General features: G+C 41.1%; 1 protein-coding gene across 19 annotated transcripts in view; it reads left to right on the top strand.

Moving 5' to 3' along the window:
• ARHGEF28 (Rho guanine nucleotide exchange factor 28) overlaps positions 1-19,291 on the top strand; it is a 120,121-nt gene that overhangs the window by 87,263 nt on the left and 13,567 nt on the right. For 14 of the 19 annotated variants that reach the window (XM_041486180.1, XM_041486178.1, XM_041486181.1 and 11 more), the window contains 9 exons: positions 414-592; positions 1,259-1,356; positions 2,251-2,433; positions 5,000-5,134; positions 5,656-5,741; positions 9,039-9,077; positions 9,167-9,214; positions 10,985-11,464; positions 14,715-15,015. In XM_041486180.1, coding sequence (XP_041342114.1) covers positions 414-592; positions 1,259-1,356; positions 2,251-2,433; positions 5,000-5,134; positions 5,656-5,741; positions 9,039-9,077; positions 9,167-9,214; positions 10,985-11,464; positions 14,715-15,015 — 1,549 coding nt within the window. The remainder of the gene's footprint in view (positions 1-413; positions 593-1,258; positions 1,357-2,250; positions 2,434-4,999; positions 5,135-5,655; positions 5,742-9,038; positions 9,078-9,166; positions 9,215-10,984; positions 11,465-14,714; positions 15,016-19,291) is intronic. The other 5 variants (XM_041486170.1, XM_041486171.1, XM_041486166.1 and 2 more) reach the window with 5 other exon arrangements.

Below are 19,291 nucleotides of genomic sequence, written 5' to 3'. Positions count from 1 at the left end.
GCAGGCTCTTTCAGTTGTCTAATATAAATTTTAATTTTTTTGTTCCATAAAACAAACAGAAGAACAATTGTTACTGAAAATATAGTAGTAAACACACATAAAAGACATGAAAGGTCATGGAAAGAAGTTCCCAAAGTATATAAATATAAACATTATATGAATATTGTGTCTCAGTATCAGTGAGCCTCTGAGATTTTCTTTTTAGCACATACCTAGTGCTTGATTTGTTAGTTGACAGTGTAACATATTTTAAAGAATAGTTTAAAAGGATGTCTGATTACTCAAACTTTCAGTAGTCTGACTATACCAGGACTAGTGTTAGTCCAATGAATTGAAAAATCATGTTCTTCCTAGAGTGTGGTGTTTTATAAGAAAGTAACTTATTATGCATGTACTTTGACTGCTTCCTCCAGGACCAGAAGCCTTCAGTTATCTCCCTTCAGAAGCTCATAGTAAGAGAAGTAGCCAATGAAGAAAGGGGGATGTTTCTGATCAGTGCTTCATCTGTGGGGCCTGAGATGTATGAGGTTCATACCAGCTCCAAAGAAGAACGTAACAACTGGATGAGGCATATTCAAGAGGCAGTGGAAAGGTAGGGAAAAAGGAGTTTGGTTTTCATGCTGGTAGTCCAAAGTAGATGGGAAGTTGGTTGGATATTCATGGTAGCATGTTCTTTGTTCTGCATTGTACTGGGTCCATCTGTGAGTTTGGGTTTTCCTCTGAGCTCAAGGTGCCAAAACCTCTTCATCACTCCTGCCATACTTCCCATATTCCTCCTGGTTTCCCACTGAATCAGACCCTTTCTGTTCCTCATTAGACATCCTTACCAACCATTGTACCAGCCTTCCCTCACCTCTGCCTTTGGCACTGGCTGCCTTCCAGGGTCCTGCAGGTGTCCATACAACCATTTTGAGGAAATCATAATAACATGCCTGTTATCTTGGTGTCAGCTCATTAAGAATGGTAGGGAAAACATTGCTTCTGATGGGGCCAAGCTTATGCTTGGGACAGCATGCCTGTGGGTGTGCACCAGCCACTCTCGCTGCACAGTGCAGCCTTACCAGAGTAATAAGGTGTCCTTCAGTCTGCTTGATGTCCACTTGCTGCTTCTTAAAGAGGCAGACAAATGGCATGCTTCTGGATTGTTGCAAAAGGTGCTGGTGTTGTGTTCTGTTTATTGTGAACATAACATTGTATTGAAGAGGAATATGTGATGTGCAGATTTTGCTTTATCCACCTTTGTCTTTTATCTTTCAAGTTGTCCAGAGGAAGAGGAAGAGGAAGTAAAAATGAGTGAATCTGATGAGGACAGACGTATTGCTGAGGCCAAGGCATACAGGATTCAGAAATATCAAGGTGTGTTACCTTTCCTGTCGCTCTAAGAGCTCCGGCATCCTCGGAATTCAGGATGAATTAGTAATGCACTCATACTGGTTGATGTGTTCGAAGTGGCTCAACAGGCAGAGTCACAGCAGAGACAGATGAGGTGGTCTGATGGTATAACGTGAGGGTAGTAAAAGAGAAGCATGTTTTTTCCAAACACTTTAATGGTTTTGCTACATTTCTATAACTGAAAAATAAAAATGAAAATAGATGTTTTCAAAACAAATACTGATTTTTGCAGATTAGCCTCAGGATCAGGTAGTTCTGAGTTTGTGAAAATACCTTGAATCTTCAAAATTGTGTGGCTTTGTGTTTGTTTATAGCACTTTGTCCTTTGCTGCTATTATTTTTATTGGCAAATATAGCTAATAAGGATAAATTCTGCTTCCTTGGTGCCCCCACGCCTAACTCCCACATCTTTATATTGCTGTGAGGAGAGAAATTGTGGCAATGTCTGTCCTATTGAGAGCCACAGGGAAGGGATCCTCTGCTGAAAGTAGGCGTTCTCTGAAGTTGAGGCCCTGAGTTACTAGCAAACATGAGCAAGTGCTTTCCCAGCAGGTAGAACTAACATGTTGCTATAAGAAGACAGCAGTAATGAGGGTCAGAGAGAGCAGCCAAAGCCACCTCATCAGCGCAGGGCTTTGGCCTAGACTCTGCCAGGGTGTATGCTAGCTTTCATTTGGATAGACTGTGGGATGAACTTGGATGAATTTGGGTCCTGGCCACTTAAAAGAAGCTTAACTTGAATTAGCACTTTCTATGTGGCATAAAGATTAGAAAGATGAATGGGGAGCATGCTTTCCCTGCAGGATAAAAAATGGTAATACAGTTTTCAATTTTGCACTGTTCCATTTTGGTTGACAGAATCACTGAGTAACCAGGACCAGCAAATCTGCAATTACTTAGAAGAAAAGCTGCATATCTATGCAGAACTGGCAGATATGTGTGGGTTTGACGATGTCCATGTAGAACCTCACCTACTTATCAAACCAGATTCCGGAGAAACTCCGCAGGCTGCTTCACTGCTGGCAGCAGCACTCAGAGAAGGTGAGCTTGCACTGGAAGAGTGGATTGGTGGCTCTTCATGTGAGCAGATATTTTAAGGTGACCAAGTGCAGACATGTGGCCTTGTGTTGTAATTCTGTCAGGTCTCAAGAAGTGGCAGTGTCAAAAATTCCAAAAGGGCATAGAACAAAAATCTGTTGATTTTTGTCAGATACAGGAGATGGTACCTGCCAGATTGTAAAATACCTGGATATTTTGGTTATGTTTAGGGCATAGCATCAAATATAAGCAGGCAGGGGGTGGTGTTAGGTTGTTAGCTGTCCTCACAGTACAGCTCTGTGAAGCACAGCAGGGGAGAAGCTTGTATGCAGTATGATATTGCCTGGTCCCCAGCCTTCACCTGCCTTGGCTGATTTTGATGTCACTTCAGAATCCTGTATGATTACATACAGGGCAAATCAAATTTCTACCAAGAAACACCTAGCACAATTGTTGTAGGAGCCCTGTTTTTTCTGCCTGCTATCTAACAGGGTGTTGTTAGATGGCTGCACCATTTACAGTGCTGTCCTACAAAGGAAGGAAGGGAATGGTATTTGTAGATACCTTCCCTAGCTGGATCTTCAACTAAACTTCTAAACTCAGTGGAAAGGAGCCCTGGTAAACTGAGTCCTGATTTTAGCATCACCTAAGTTGAGAACTGTGTGCTACTAACAACATTTCAACCTATAAAGCAGTGGAGCTTAGTCTTCATCATCATTATAAAGTCAAAGAGCATTTTATTGATAAAATTTATTAAATTTGTGTAGGGTACAGTAAGTCAGTGATGAAACAGAAAGTACTTGAAATGGCAGCCTACAGTTATTATATACCTTATTCTGCCCACTTCTGTATTTTTCACTTTCTCTCATGCTGTTGTTGATGTTGATGATGTCTTTGATTTTGGAACTCTACAACACTCTGTGTAAGCTTACAGTTGTTAACATTGTAGACAATTTGTAGGGATCTTTTTCCAAGATGGAAATACTAAGTTTCTGAGCTAATAGCAGACTCTATGGGAATAAAGCATTGCTCACAGTAGAGAAAGACAGAATTACATAGTGCTTAAGCAAATTAGATGTACACAAATCCATGAGATGAGATGGGATAAATCCAAGGCTGCTCAGCAAGCTGACCAATGTCACTGTGAGGCTGTTTTCTGTCAACTTTGAAAGTCACAGTGATCAGGAGAGGTTCCTGATGACTTGAAGAAAGCAAGCCTCACACTCCAAGAAGGAATATATACAGAACTAAAAAACAGTCAGTCTGACCAGCATCTCTGAGATAATCCTCCTGGAAGGTATTTCCAAGAACCTGAAAGAAAGGAAGATGATTTGGAGCGACTGTCACAGATTAATTAGGGCTGACTAACCTGACAAGTTTTATGGGGAGAGAAGGGTGCATGTTGGTTACCTTGACATCTCTCAGACCTTCAACACTGTTTGCACTGGCTGTAGTATTACATCTGACTCGATGTAAACTGCTTAACTGGGTGGAAGACAGGCTGGACTGCTGGGCTGAAGGGGTCAGTCATATGCCATCCAGTTGGTATCATGTTATTAGGGGATTCTCTTAGCGGGTGTATCCTGAGACAGGTAGTGTTCAACATATTTATTAATGCAGTTAATGTAATGAGTACATTCTTAGCAAGCCCATGACTGTCATGGTGAGAGGTGGAGCATTCACTGAGCTGAAGAGACCTCTACAGATTGAGAAAATGGTAAGAGGAACACTTAGACATTTGACAAAGATAAATGCAAAGTGCTGCATCTTAGGTGATGTAATCCTATGTGTTGGTGCAGACTGGACACTGATGAGGTAGAAAATACCTTTGTGGAAGTGGACCTGGCAGTCCTACTTGACAGCAGGTTGACCATGAGGCAGCAGTTGCTCTTGTGGCAAAGACGACCAAATGCTTCCTGTGCTGCTGCAGTAGGAGGGGAGTTGCCAGCAAGTTGAGGCAGGTGATTCTTCCTCTACTTAACCTTGATGAGTCCTGTCTGGGCTGCCATGACGAATGCTGCACTTTCCCTGGCCAAGAGAGACATTGACAAAGTAGAACAAATCCAGTGAAAGGCACCAGAATGACTAGAGGGCTGGAGAACATGATGTCTAAAGGCAAGCTGAGGTAGCTGGCTTGGTGTGATCTCATTACTGTCCACAGCAGTGTAATGGGAGGATATAGAGAAGACGGATTTTTCAGAGGCACATGACAATAAAAGAACACATGGACAAGAGACAATAGTCCTGTGGTGAAATCCAGGCGATTCCAATTAACTAAAATTAAAAATCAAATGCCATGAGAATGTTAAAATACTGGAGCAGGTTGCTCAGGGAGACTTTGAAGTTTCCATCTTCGGAGGTGTTAAAGGCTTGTTGTGCAAAGCTCTGAGCAACACAATTTAGACTGACCAGTTTTAGTGAAGTGCAGGACTGGGTGACCTCTGAAAGTCCCTTACAAATTAGATTACTCCCTGGTCAATCATTTCTATATCATTGAGGAACTTAGTGCATTTATGCACTAAAGAGCGATTTAAGGGGTGTCTGTAATTCTGCATCTTTTCCTCTTCAGTTGAAAGTCTCCACATTGCTGTAACAACATCACAAGTGAGTGATGAAACAGACAGATCACCTGAGGAAAGTACTGAGGAATTAAGTGTGAAGCATAGATTCACTACCAATGAAATACTGGAATCTGCTCTGGGTGGTGAGTAAAATTTGGTGCTTTTACATCTTTAGAGTGCTAAAATAATTGATACCAGATAGAAAGTAATGTAGTAAAAGTTGTCTTTGGGCAAATGCTGAGGTAGTGTAAATTGTTAGATAACTTTGTTGAAAGTACACTTTCTTGTAATTTTTGTTCAGCTCTGCACCAGGTCTATATTGCACTATGGGCCATTTCTCTTGTTGTCAGGAGGCTTGAAAACTGGGATTGATATTCCAATAATTTCAGCTGCAAAAGGTAGCACTAATTTCTCAAAACAAAATTGTGAATAAAGTTGTCTAAAAAACATTGATACAGAGCATTTTTGACCCACATGTGCTATCATGGTTTGCAAATTTGTTTTTCCCCAGCCTAGGATCCATTATGTAACTACAAGCCATAAAAATCACTTTCTCATAGTCTCATAGTTCTGAGTAGCTGTAAAAAAGCATGCTCTTTGTTTTTCTAGTCAATATATGCTTTGATACCTTTCTTATGCATTTTCTTGGGGCTTTATCTGTTAGATGCAGAAAGAAAAGAAATTGAAGAATCACCAGAAATTGATCTCAGTGTTGAAAAGGAAATTGCAGGTGCCGATCTTGAGGATAAGGTATTGTAAGTTTTTCTTCCTGCATTGCACATGGCAGTCTGGGCACTGTGCCTGTACATACTATTCAAATTTTTATGGGGATTTTCACTCAGATCCAGGTAATTCAGTCTAATAGAGGTCACAGCAATTAATAATAAAATTTTAAAAAGTAGCCATAAACAATCCAAGCACAGAATGATTTTTCTGCAAGGCTTAAGATCAGTGAGTTGTAATAACAGGCAGTGTTTTCAAACCATTTGTATGAGCTGTTCCCGTTCACAGGATGATGAAAGTCTCCTGCAGTGACAGAGTCCTCAGCTAATGCAAGGAACACTTGTGCATTGGAAGAACTTCGTCCTGAGAACAAGCACATAAGATAGGATGGATGTTTTTACACCAGCTTGCTTCAGAATTTGAACCAAAACAAAATGGAGCAATTAGAGAATAGAAAAAAAGTGCCCATTTTGCAAAGTCCTGTAGCTGATAAGCAAATGTGGGGAGAAAAGCAGAATCAAAAATCAGTTCTGGACAAGACTAGGAATGACAAATTTTATGTAGCAGCAGAGTGTTGGAGTAAGCAACATGAATTACTGTGTGAAAATAAAGTGAACCGTAATAGTGTAGATCTTAGGTGGAGAATAAGAATCACAAAAGGAATAAAGGGGAGAGACAAGAATGTAAGATACAAACTTTGAAATGGAAAGAAAACTTTGCTCGAAAGTTTAGTGTTAACATACTGTCTTTGCATCAGGCCTGAAAGAGGGCTTGTGTGCCTGAAACCTTGTGTTTGTTTGTTGTCTATATTGGGAATACTCTTGCTAGTACACTAATCTCTCTATAACCTCACCTTATGCTTAACACTGGATCATCTTACTTATCAGACTGCTGATAGAAGGGAGCAGGAAGAAGAATGTGAATGGAAAAAATTGTTTGAAAACAAAAGACCAAATGAGAGAGCAGGTGAAGAGGAATAGAGCCTAGAGAGGGTAGAGGGGCTCAGATATAGCCCACTAAAAATTGCAGTAGTTCTACATGAAAACTTTGCCATTGGGGTTATAGAGAACGTGGAGCTGGGCTTTTTTCAGAGGTGCACAACAAAAGGATGAGTCTCCAGGATTACAAGTTGCAGCAAGGGAAATTCTGAGTGTATATAAGGAAAAAAATTCAGGGCAAGGATGACCAAGGAGCAGTGTCTGTCCAAAGAGGTTGTGGGGTCTCTGCCATTGGAGGTTTCCTGGATTTGGCTGGGGAAGGCCTTCAGCAACCTCCTGCAACTTTGAAGCTATGCCCATTCATAAAGCTGAAGGGACCTGCACCCAATTCTTCCACCCTAAGCCATTTTCCTGTTATTTATGGCCTATTGTTTGGGCAAGGCATGCATCACATCTTCTGATACCGTGTCAGAATCAGACTTACCAGGAGGTGGCAGAATGAGCAAAGAAAACAGGCAAGGCAAGGGCTTTCCGGGGAGGTGGGTGTGCAGTCCCAGGGTTGGGGGCTGACAGCTCTGGACTCAGCCCAGCTAGCTTGGGAAAACAGGAGCTGGACACAGGGGCAAGAGCTCCCAGCTTGGAGGTTAGATGCTGACTAGGTACTGGAAGGAAGAGCATTGAACCTGCAACATGAAGGATCCGCAGTGGACATCTGTGAGAAGTGATTCTCATCTTGTCTCCCCTGCTCCTGCTTTTTAAGTGTATCTCTGCAGGCATTGTTCAAAGCACAGTGCAGCCTGCCCTGGAATCTGACCATCCTCATCTCTCTGAACCAAGGTGATCAGGAACAGTGGCAGAGAGGCGGTGGTAGCCATCAGCACAGTTAAACACCTGAAATTACAGCTTCACTCCTAGCTGGACTTGCAGGGCATGTGCCAGCTCAGCTAAACCTGCCTCAGCCTCATGTCTTAGCACTCAAGTGGTGCTGCAGTGAGGGGACCACGGGCACTGGGACTGGCCACTTGCAACTCCTTGGTCAAGACAATGCCAGACAAACCTTCCCCCTGTGCACATCTGCTTTCAATTAAAAAGGGCTTAAAAACCTGAAGGAAACCCTGCTCTTGTCCAATGTGCAGGCTCTCCCTTGTACACTCTTCCTCACCCTTCCAGCATTATCTTCTTTCTCTCCCTTCTGGCCCTGTGCTGCCTCCCTACCTTTTCCAGCTAAGGAAAAGCAGAGCTGTCTTGAGTCCATTCTTGTGCTGCACAAAGACATCCACACAAAATCCTTTGCTTTCACAGGAGAGCTGAGCTTTTCTATAGCTTGGAGATAGTGAGGAGGAGGAGGAGGTGAAGTTGTGGAGGGGGAGTGGAAAGAAATACTGAAGAGATATAATGAGAGAAAGAGTAGTGGAGGAAATGATGCAGCTGGTACTCCCTTTGCCCCATGGGTGTCTGTGTTGGGTTGTGTTTAGGGAGCTGGTCTTTCTCATTTTCATTTTCAGTTATTGCATCTAAATGTAGCAGATGCTTTGCTCTCTGTGGTGGAAAATGAGACTCAGTAGAGAACTTAAGAGAATCAGAGAGAAAACAAATATTCCCCAAACTCTCCTCAGCTTCTTTGGGGGAAAAAAAAAAGAAAAAAAAAAAAAAGAAAGAAAAATCATACAGGAAGTCTTTTCAGCGTAGTCTCAGAAGGGATTATATTTGAAGCAGTCCTCACCATTTCATCTTATCTTTCTCAGAGGAGCTGTTCTTCATGCTGAAGGGATTATGGGTAGCTTCACCCCATAAATTTAGAGAGCTTCTTAGGAAAAGGGAGCAGGATGGAAAGTGTGAGGCAGCTCTGCCTTGCTGCAGAGGACAGTAGTGACCATGCTGGTGCCTTTTGTAGCGTGTACTGGGCACAGCATCTCACAGGGCACCTAAGGCATTTTTTGTGATCCAATAACAAGACTTCTTGCTAGTTTCTTAGTACATTTTAATCGCTATTTTTGAAAAGCCTTATGCTGTTTTGTCCTACTGTAAGTAGTCTTAACCCACTGTACTGTATAGAAACTATACAGAAATCCGGTTACTGTATTTCAAAACTCTCAAGTAAACAAAGAATGAATTGAAATGTCTTTTCTATGTAGCATTACTCACAAGGGATTAAAATTGTGGATGAACAGTTGTGTTCAGAATCTCTAGTAATTTCCATGGAAACTCCATTATTGATGTATTATTAGTCTTCACAGATTGTTGCGTCTGTCTTTTTTAATATACCCACATAAAGGGTTGACTCAGTACACATTTCCTAGCCACATGTCCCCACTAGTTTAAAAAAAAATTACCTTGGTGATACAAATTTAAAACAACTTTTTAAAGCTACATATCTTTATTTTAGGGAGGAAGTATGAATTTTTCAGAATCTACAGGGACAGAGGTGAGTTAATTTAAACTTCAGACAGAATGTAGTAATTATGTAGTTAACAGTGGTCAAACCTTTGAAAATCCTTCTCTTTTATTTTCTAGATTGTACAAGCAATCCAGAACTTAACCCGTCTCTTATACAGTGTGCAGGTGACTACTCCACTACTTACTTCAGGGAGTAATTAATTTGTCCTAATAATTTGCCTTTAAAGAGTTGTTTTCATGTTGTCCTACTTTTAGACATTATGTTAATTGATCCTGATCTCTTCTGACTGTTGCATAAGTTGTCATAGAATATGGTTTTATTCTACATCAGTGGTAGGTTTCTTTTAAGAACTGAATAATACTAACCTGCTTGGAGATCAGTCCCTCCTCCAAAAAGAGGATGTCTGTACAGTCCAAAAACCTAGCAGGAAAGAAAAATGATGGCTCCACTTGAACTGATGTCATTCCACATACAGATTTATAAAACTATAGTTCAAAGAATTGAAAAAATTTTGTATTTTGATTAGACTGTTCTCCTGGCTAGTAGTAAGCAGTAACTTGGCCAGGTAGCTCAGGTAGCAAACTCAGCCATTTTAGATGCTTAAATGTCACTTGCTTTGGGCCTTACTTACTTTGCTTACTTAATACACTTACTGTAGGGCCTTAGTATGAAGTATTTGCCTCTTTTATGCTAAGCTTGAATGTCTTATGTCTTCTTATTTAGCTTCACTTTTATAATTCTATTTTTAAATGTTTCATTTGTATACTTAATTTTTAGACCCTATTGACCTTAGCATATTTCATAATAATTCTGGAAACCTTGGGCTTAGAAGTTAAGTGTATTGAAACAATACAAAAGAAAAATAAAAATCCTGTAATTCAGGGGAAAAAATTTGAGTAATTGAAAAACAAATAGGGACAGTAAAGTAAGGTTTAGGATTATGCCTTAACTGCTCAGACCATGAATGGGCAGTCAGGTGCCAAGAAACAAGCAGAGGATCTTGTCCTGTTTACAAGTCACTGGAACTGACCCAATACTGGAGGAAGAGCCAAGGAAAGTGCAGATGGCACATTGCATGAAGCCAAAAACTTCCTGGGGTGGACAGCACAGGGCAGTGGGGCTACGTGAGTTCTCTGGGAACGTCTCCTGAAATAGATGCCCATGTCAACTCTTGAACATAGCGCAGTAAGTGCCTCAGCAGATCTAGGGTTTTCTTGTTTTTCTTTCTTCTTAGTCCCAGCTATTTGTTTTTGTGTTATTGGAGGATGTCACAACCTTTAATGCAAACAATGTCACAACATCCTTGTGAGGCACGGAATATAGAGTTCTCGGCTGTAAAATAGGAACATCAAACCTGAAACCATTACTATACTGCAGGTTTATGCTTGCACTGACACCTTGGTCAGGTGTGTGTAGTGGTGCAGTCCTGGTGACATGGCTGTGCTGGCAGGTGCCTGTAGCACTGGTGTTAGTTGGCCTGCAGTGTTGCAGGTTAGCAAGGAGAGCCTTAAACCCAGGGTGAACTCACTTGGAAACAATACAGTTTTATGTGTGGAAGTCACAGCTGTGTTAGGAATACTTGGGTGAGTATTGCCCTCTTCAACCATGAAACCATTTTTCCTGTGTGTCTCTACATCCTCTGACAGAACAGGATCCCAGCTGTAACTGAAGTGCATATGCACAGCTGTAACACAAACATGTATAATAACACTAAGTATAAACCAGAAGCTTTGTTAAAAGTGCTCAAAAGAATTGAGTTTTATTTTAGAAATATCTCTATGTAAAGGCATTATCACATAATTTTATCTATTTACTTGAGGAATAACCTCCCCAAAAAGTTCAAGCATTTTTATATAATGATTCTATGTAAAAACACAGAAATGGATTAACGCTGATCTTTAAACATTTGTGTCTGATTTTGTTGTGGTGTCTAGGCAGCACTGGCTATCCAGGACAGCCACAAAGAGCTCCATAGGTTACTCCTGCAAGAGAATGAGAAGACCAGTCGGAGCCATGGTTCTCGGCTAAACCTTGTTTTGGAACAAGAGAAATATCAGAATCCAGAAAAACAAAGGGTGGAACTGGCCAACATACACAAAATGAAGCAGCAGTTTCAGCAAGAGCAGCAGCGGTGGCTGCGTGAATGTGACCAGCGGCAGCGGGAGCAGGAGGCGAGGGCGGGCCGGCTGGAGCAGCGGGAACGGGAGTGCCAGTCCGAGGAAGAGCTGCTGGAGCAGAGCCGGCAGAGACTGGCGCTGCAGCTGCAGGAGTACCAGCAGAGTCTGGAGAGGCTCCAGGAGGGGCAAAAAATGGTGGAGAGAGAAGGAGACAATGTGAAAATGCAGAAGAAACTCGTGTGGCACTGGAAGCATGGCCAGCAAAACAGCCTGTTTTCACACACAGGGGACTATCAGGTTTGTGCTTCCCCATTGTAATTATACCCCTGACTGCATTCCTAGAGACCTGCCTTGACGAATAGGCCAGGATGTCTGGGTTTTGTTGGTTCTTAAAGTAATGAGTGAGCATGTGGGAAGCTGAGATTCAGGCATATCCAAGCATTTTCTTTGAATGTCATGAAGTTTAAGTAGGGAAATTGCAAAGTCCTGTCCCTGGGAAGGAGCAACTCCATGCATGGGTAGATGCTGGTGATCACCTACTGGAAATCAGCTTGACTCTCTACAGCTACCTGAAAGGAGGTTGTAGCAAGATGGGAGTCAGCCTCTTTTCCCTGGCAACTAGTATGAAGACACAAGGAATTGGCCTTGAGCTGTGACAGGGAAGGTTTGGTTTGGACATTGGGAAGAATTTCTTTGCTGAAAGGGTGGTCAGGCATTGAAACAGGCTGCTTAGGAGTCACCGTCCCTGGAAGCATTCAAAAAGTGACTGGACATGGTAGCTAGTGGTATGATTTAATGGATGTGATGGTGGTGTGTTGGGTCAAAGGTTGGACTTAATGATCTTGGAGATCTTGTTCAGCCTTTGTGATTCTATGATTCTGTGAAGAGGACCTGGGAGTCCTGGTGTAGAACATGAGCAAACAATGTGCCCTTCTGCAAAGGTGGCACATAGTCTCCAGGGCTGCACTGAGTAAAGTTTTGCTAGTAGGTCAAATGAGGGGATCCTGACTCTCTGCTCTGGACACACCTGGAGTCTGGCTCCCCCAGTGCAAGAAAGGCATAGAGCTGTGGGGTGGAGAGGAGGCAGGAGGATGGATGTCTGGTGAAGTGCCTGTTTGAGAGGCAGGGACATCTCTCCATTAAGGGAGGCTGAGATTGTTCAACCCTGGAGAAGAAATGGTTCCTATTAATGGAGGTTCCTTTTAATGTATAAAAACACCTAAATGGAGGTTCTGAAGGAGATGGAGGCAGGTTCTTTTCAGTGGCACTCAGTGACAGAACCAGAGGCAATGGGCACATACAAAAATACTGAGGATTCATTCTGAACATCAGAAAACTGTTTTTTCTTGTGGGGGTGACGGAGCCCTGGCACAGGTTGCCCAGCAAAGTTGTGGAGTCTCTGTCATTGGAGATATTCAAAAGCCACCTGGACATGGTCATTGGCAACTGTCTCTATGTGGCCCTGATTTGGCAGGGGAGTTAAACCAGATGTCTCCTAGAGGTACTTTTCAACCTCAACCATTCTGTGATTTTAAGCTAGATACCTACAAAATCCAAACTTAGGTAGATGTTCATTAAATTGAGAAGACAGAAGTTATAAATACGAGAATCTGTGTTTTATTCTGCTTTGCTACTGTGTTTGTAAGATACATTGTGTCTCTGCGTCTTGTAGAAAAAGTTAATTATTGTAATGCTTAAGCATATAAAGCACTTAATGAAGTCTTTGATTGCTGTTCTTTTTCCTGGACCACTAGCTCCAGGAAGGAAAAGATGCACCTTCAGGAGTAACAAACATCAGGCTCTTGTGAACCCCACATTTCAGGCCCTCCTGTCCTGTTCCCTGAACCAACCAGCCCCCTAGGGGAAGAGTTTGATGTGTGGCTCCATCCCTGACAGTATAAATCCTTGGAGATGCTTATTATTTTTGGGTGCAATTTAAAGTAGTCTCGAAGCTGCTTAAGTGTTTAACAATAAAATGATTAAGTTTTTATTGAGGGTGAAGGACACAGTCTGCCTCTGAACTCAGCTGTCTGGGTGCTCACCTGCCAGGTAGGTCCTCATCTGTAATACTTGCTTCATGGTTGTGGTCTTGATTTCCCTAACTGTTCTCTAAAGCACCTGAAAATCAAAACATTTCGTCTGGCTTTTCCACATATGGAAAGCTCACTGACCCAAAGAGCTTCTTTTTCCCCTCAGGTTCTCATTTTTACAAGAAAATCTGTAGAGGTTTTCTTCAAGCCATCACCTCCATAGTTTTTCAGCTGGCAACTCAACCATAACCATTTGGCATCTAAGATTGTGCCTGCCTGAGGGGTTAAAGGATTGGCCTCTGACCTCCCTCTTTTCATCTGGCTTTTGTGAACGCAGTGTGAACATGACTTACCCATATATGCTTGCTAGTCCAAACAATGAAGACACTAGCATAGCATGTGCTGCAGTTTTGATTTGTTTGGCAGTGCTTAAGAAGTGGATGATAAATCCAAAACTGAAGTTTCCCATCAGCTTTAAGGAATGTGACTTCTGAAATCTTTCTAGGAGGGGAAATTGAAGGATAACAGTCTGATACAGGGATATCTGGATTGCACAGAGAGGCAAAATAATTCAGTGCTAAGTGTCAGAGAGTAGTAGTTTTTGTAATCTAATATTTAATTCATAAATCTACTTGTATTTTTTTTAAGTAGACTACATGGCTTTGAATCCATCCAGACCTTAAGATTGTCTTTCTCCTGTGTTTCCACTACCATATTCTGTGCAGCAGTGGAACCGGTTGAGTGATTGTCAGTCAGCTGGTATTCTCCTCCCAATGTTTTGGTATTGCACAGAGCCTAGATAATTTTGTGTGACCAAACAATGCAATAACTCACTCTAATACTCCTGTGTTTTTCTGTGAGATTGGCCTTAATAAACACCTGCAGACAAAGAGTCTGCAGGAGTTGCATTTTCCACCCTTGGGAGCCATGGCTTGCTTGCTAAAGCTGTTTGCCATCTCCAGTTTGACTGCTGCGGCCCTATTCTCTGTGATTGCCTGTCTGTGTGAGGTACAGTGTTATTTTTGGATTGCAGAGTACACAGATTTACATATGAGAAGTGGCATGTTGAGCCATGAGGCAAAATATTAACCCTCTGGAATTAGTCAGCAGAGCTCAATGCATCCCAGATAGTAGTCCTTTTTTATCTGTTACTTTGCAGTTATTACTTCTTTCAATGTGAGCTAAGACCACATCTGCTAGGTTATTGCTGTTTATTCTTGAATGCACATCAAATTTAATGTGTTTTGAGGTTAACCTCTGGCAGATTAGATGACTATTTGCTATGAATCCCCATTTGTCTGGCAGTTAATTTTCTGCATCCTGGTATAGGGATTCTTCAGGATGATGCTTATATTCATACACTTCACTTTTACATAGTGAGAAGCAGGGAGCTGGACTCCCATGATTCTTATAAGTCCTTTCCAACTTGACATACTCTGTGATTCTCTGGTTCTGTTACTTGACAAAGGTGAAAATAAAATTCTCTGGTTTTTGCTGTTTTTTTTCCCCTTCTGCAGATAATGGGACATAATCAATTGGACAGCTTACATGGTGAAAATGCATTCTACTTCAATGAAGCTGTAGTGTGTGTGTCTCTAAGAAGAATCAACAGATCAAATTCTTCTCTCGTTTATGAGGACGGTGTGTATGGGATGAATATCTCAAATTCTGATGTAGCAGGGACTAGTGAAAATCAGGTGGACCTCAAAACAGACACTTCTTGTCAGCCAGCATTAACTAGTGTACTGTGGAAATCCACTAGTCCTTACCAGCAGATGTCTTTTTCCTGCAAAAGCAACAAGGATTCCTTTAATAATGGTAATTAATACTTTATTTAATTATGAAGTAGCGCAGGCAGTTTGTCCCCTCTCTGGCTGAATAGTCCTAGGAACAAAGACAGCTTGGTAGTAGTGGAAGCAGGACATTTTGATAAAACAGTTGCATGTTTCTTTGCAACATTTTTGATGATAGGTGAGAAAATCAGCAGAACAGAAAATTACTGAAAAACCCCACAAAACTCCTTTTTGTTTCTGTATAGTAGTACTCAGAATGTGTTTTTCTCTCATTCTTTTCCCAAGGCTTTTGACCTATTTTTTGTGAGCAGAAGTCATTCTTCTTCAAGTGCATTTTATTGATTGTTTGAGAACATATGTGCATTACTTGATGATTTCTGGTTAGAATAGCTTTTGATTTCCTGTCTTAGAATAATAATCAGTGTTCAAACACCCTTTTCTTGCTTCATTGAGGAATGAAAATATCTTGAAAGATATGTGGACAGACAATGGTATCACTTCTAAGGAATAATATAATCTTTGAAATAAGTCACATCAGTAACTCTTACTGCATTACCTTTCTTTATTCTTGGATTTTACCAGTACCCCCAAAGATACCTAGGCTTCATGGCTGTTACTGATGGTGGCTACCAAAATGAGTGGAAGAGGCTGCCTATCTGAGCACTGCGTGCACTGAAAATTCCTTGAAGGTCTTAAAAACTTATGAGAAACTCTAAATTATCTGGGGTTTATTTCTTATTTTGCACATTATTAGTTTTGATCTAACTTCTTTCATTAGTGCGAGTTGTAGACCAAGATGTAAAAACAAAACAGCTAAAAGTCTTGGGCACCAACGGTGCACTTTTGGTGTAAGAGATTAAATGATCTGGTGGGGTTTTCTCCACAGCTGTGAAATTCAGGAGATGTAGCATGTCAATGCTGCAGCAGTGCCTGAGCTGCTTTTTGTGCAGCTGACAGTGCAGAATAGCTTCTGTTCTCACACCCAGCTTCTTGCAGGTCAGGTCACAGCAAAGACCAGTGGGCAGCCGAATTAGGAACTGAAAACATTCACAGGTACAATGGTTAATTGTCTTACATCAGTGATTAAGGAACTTGCTCCTTAGTACTCCTTGTAATGAATTAAACAGACATCCAGTACAGCATTACTAGTCTTTGGTATGTGCCAAAACAGCAAGTTATAACCAAAGGTAGGGCAGGCTAGTCACATCACTACAATCAGCAAACCAAGCTGATTAGTAAAAGAGATTAACATTTTTAAAAATGCCTAAATAAGTAGCCTGGTGAAACTCGTTCTAGTTTGGCTGCGGTTGTCATTTTAGTTAGTGCAAATTTGAAAAGGAACACATATGCGGGTTTAAACCTCTCAAAAGTGGCTTAGCTTGCACTGGCAAACATACAGATAGAAACTAACCAGGATACTTTCTGTTGAGCCCACATGAGAGCATCTTTTTTAATTAAACTGGCTTGTACCAGTTAAATTGCACTGATTCTAAGATAAGCTGCTGGAGTGTCAGTGTCTCAAGACACAATGGACCAGCTTTGTGTTCAGCTGCTGTCAATGCATACTGTGTAGACATCATTATCTTGCCCTTGGTAACAGGGCACCAAGGTCCCAGCACTCTTGGGGACAAGCTCTGGCTCCAGAGCCCACCCAAGAGGCCAGTGTAAGTCTCTCTGACCAAGTCGTGTTGGCAAAATGTGCAGTTACTGCCTGGGTGGTGCCACAAGACACCTTATGCAAAGAAGTGAAGTAAATCCTTGCAGCATTCTGATGGTTCAGGTGATGATGTGAAGCCTACCACTGCATTGCTGGAGCAGGCAGGGCAGGGAGCCTCCCCCAGAGAGATGTGACATCACATTCCACAGTTGCATTTGTGATTGAGAAGGTGACAAGAATTTTATGCTCTGATCATGCAGTGCCTGAGTCTGCGTGATTCAGACTTGCTTCTGTCTTGCATCAGGACCACTGTTCAGGGAGGGACTGGGGAATGAGAAGAGTGCTGAATTTCCCCAAGGGACTATGCACATGGAAATTATGCAAATTGCTTGTTCCTAAGCAATGTCAATCAAATAGAACAATACAAACATTTCATACTAGGAAACTGATTTTCTTTTTCTTGAGTATTTTTGGTCATGTTTTCTTCCCCAGAGACTTTAGCAGAGTTTCAGAAAATCTCCAGTCTTTGCCTCTGCTTTCTGACATCTCTGCAGGATATAGTCAGTTCTTACCACTTTGAAGAAAAACCAACTTAAATGCAATGAGGGAAAGAACTTAAAAGTTAGCTGAAATCTTCAATATTTTCATGTGGATGAATGTTTCATGGTATTTTCATGCGTTTCCATGCATTTTCCAGCTAGCTTTGTGTATAAAGTCTCATAATCATCTTTAAAAAAAATGCTTAAATAATTGGTCAACATAGAACTAAGAAACAAATACTGAGTATGGTTTGCTGCATATAGCCACATGCCACGTACATACATAGCCAGACCTAATATATAGTTAACGTTTTGTGTGTACAGAAAATAAATTTCTTGTGTTTGATTAACTTTCACAGAATTTTAGGCATTTTGTAAGAAGTCTGCTCTGTCAGAAAAAAACCCACTTAAATTATTTAAAGAGAATCACCGTCTAAACTCGTTTCCAAGGAGTTAATCACACTGCATTCTACCATATGTTTAGTACTATTCAATTAAGCTTCATAAATATACAGAAATGGAAATGGCTACATTACTGTAGTGCATAATTTTCCATTCATATTTCTTAAGGTAAGACATAGGTCTCTTCCCATAGCTAACATCATGATTATATATCATTGTTCTATGTGTATGGGAGGGAACTTCAGTAAAGACCTTCAGGCAAGTTCCCACTGAACTGAAACTGGCATAAGTAACCTCACTAGAAAAGGTGTGTCAGTCAACAGGAGGAAAATATGATTGAAAGAAAAATGTGTTAATGCTTTACAGTAATGGTTATGAAATTATCCAGAAATTATCTGCATGAAAGAAGCAAGTACTTTGGCTAATTAGGAAGGAGGGGAAGTATAGGTTTTGTGTCAGACTAGACTGAGAATTGAATAAATTAGTCTTGCATTTAATTGACATGTCAAGTTAACTAGCCAAAGTGATGCCTGAGGATTTACCTATGGATTCACCTCTTTGATTTCAGGAATGAGTGCAGTTTTAATTCCTTTAAGCTTTGAAGTGAACAGCATTGTTTGTTGCTGCTACTTTAATTTCATTTATTCAGACATTGTAGCTATAGAAAAAGAATTGAAAAGTGATTGATCTGGAAAACTGCTGAAACTTGAATGTGGGAGGGTTTTACCTCGCACATTTAGTATGAAAGACCTGTACACGTGACACAGTGAAAAACAGAGTTTAAATCTTTGTGGGGAATATAGGAAAATCTGTGATCTTCATAAACAGCCAAATGCAAACCCAAGGAGCAAAAAGAGGACTCTATTTTACTGATGTAATTTGAATATTTTTTAAAGGAGAGAAATTTGTACATATATGAGTATAAGCAAATTAGTTGCTTTTGGAAAAAATAATTTATTTATAGTGGCTTTCATCAAAGTAAGTGGTTTCTAGAGATGTAGAATATTTAATTTGCAACAGAAAAAAACAAAGATTCCAGAAACAATGTGTAGTATCCTCTAACTCCATATAGTTGATATGAAATTTCCTTCCTGTTCCCTGAGGCAGATTATGCTAATGGTGATTACTCTGTTTAACCTGTTCTTAAAACTGTAAATCAGATTCATTTGCTTTAGTTTCCCATTGTTAGTTTAGATGGCATTTAGAACAGTGCATTTTTTATCTATGCTGGTTTCAGCTGGGGTACAGTGAATTTTCTTCTCAGTGGCTGGCACGGGGCTGTGTTTTGGGTTTGTGCTGAACACAGAGTTGATAATACAGAGATGTTTCTGTTATTTCTGGGCAGGGCTGGCACAAAGCCAAGGCCTTTTCTGCTTTTGGTACTGCCACACTGGGGAGGGGACTGGGGGTGCTTGGCAGGTTGGGAGGAGATGCAGCCAGGACAGTGACCCAAACTGACCAGAGGGATATTCCAGACCCTGTGGCAACAAATTCAGTGTATAAAGTGGGGGAAAGAAGCAGGAAAAGGGGGGACATTTGTGGTGGTGTCATTTGTCTTCCCAAGTAAGACCAATGGGAGAAGATATGGAAGATTCCTTGTGCGTTGCTTTGGCCTGGGGTAGGTTTAATTTTCTTCATTGTGGCTGTTGTGGGGTTGTGTTTTGAATTTGTGCTGAACACAGAGTTGGTAATACAGAGATGAT

This window comes from Pyrgilauda ruficollis, unplaced genomic scaffold (assembly GCF_017590135.1).
Source record: "Pyrgilauda ruficollis isolate IOZ18807 unplaced genomic scaffold, ASM1759013v1 scaffold74, whole genome shotgun sequence".
Classification (NCBI taxonomy): Eukaryota; Metazoa; Chordata; class Aves; order Passeriformes; family Passeridae; genus Pyrgilauda; species Pyrgilauda ruficollis.
This window is presented reverse-complemented; position numbering and strand designations above follow the sequence as displayed.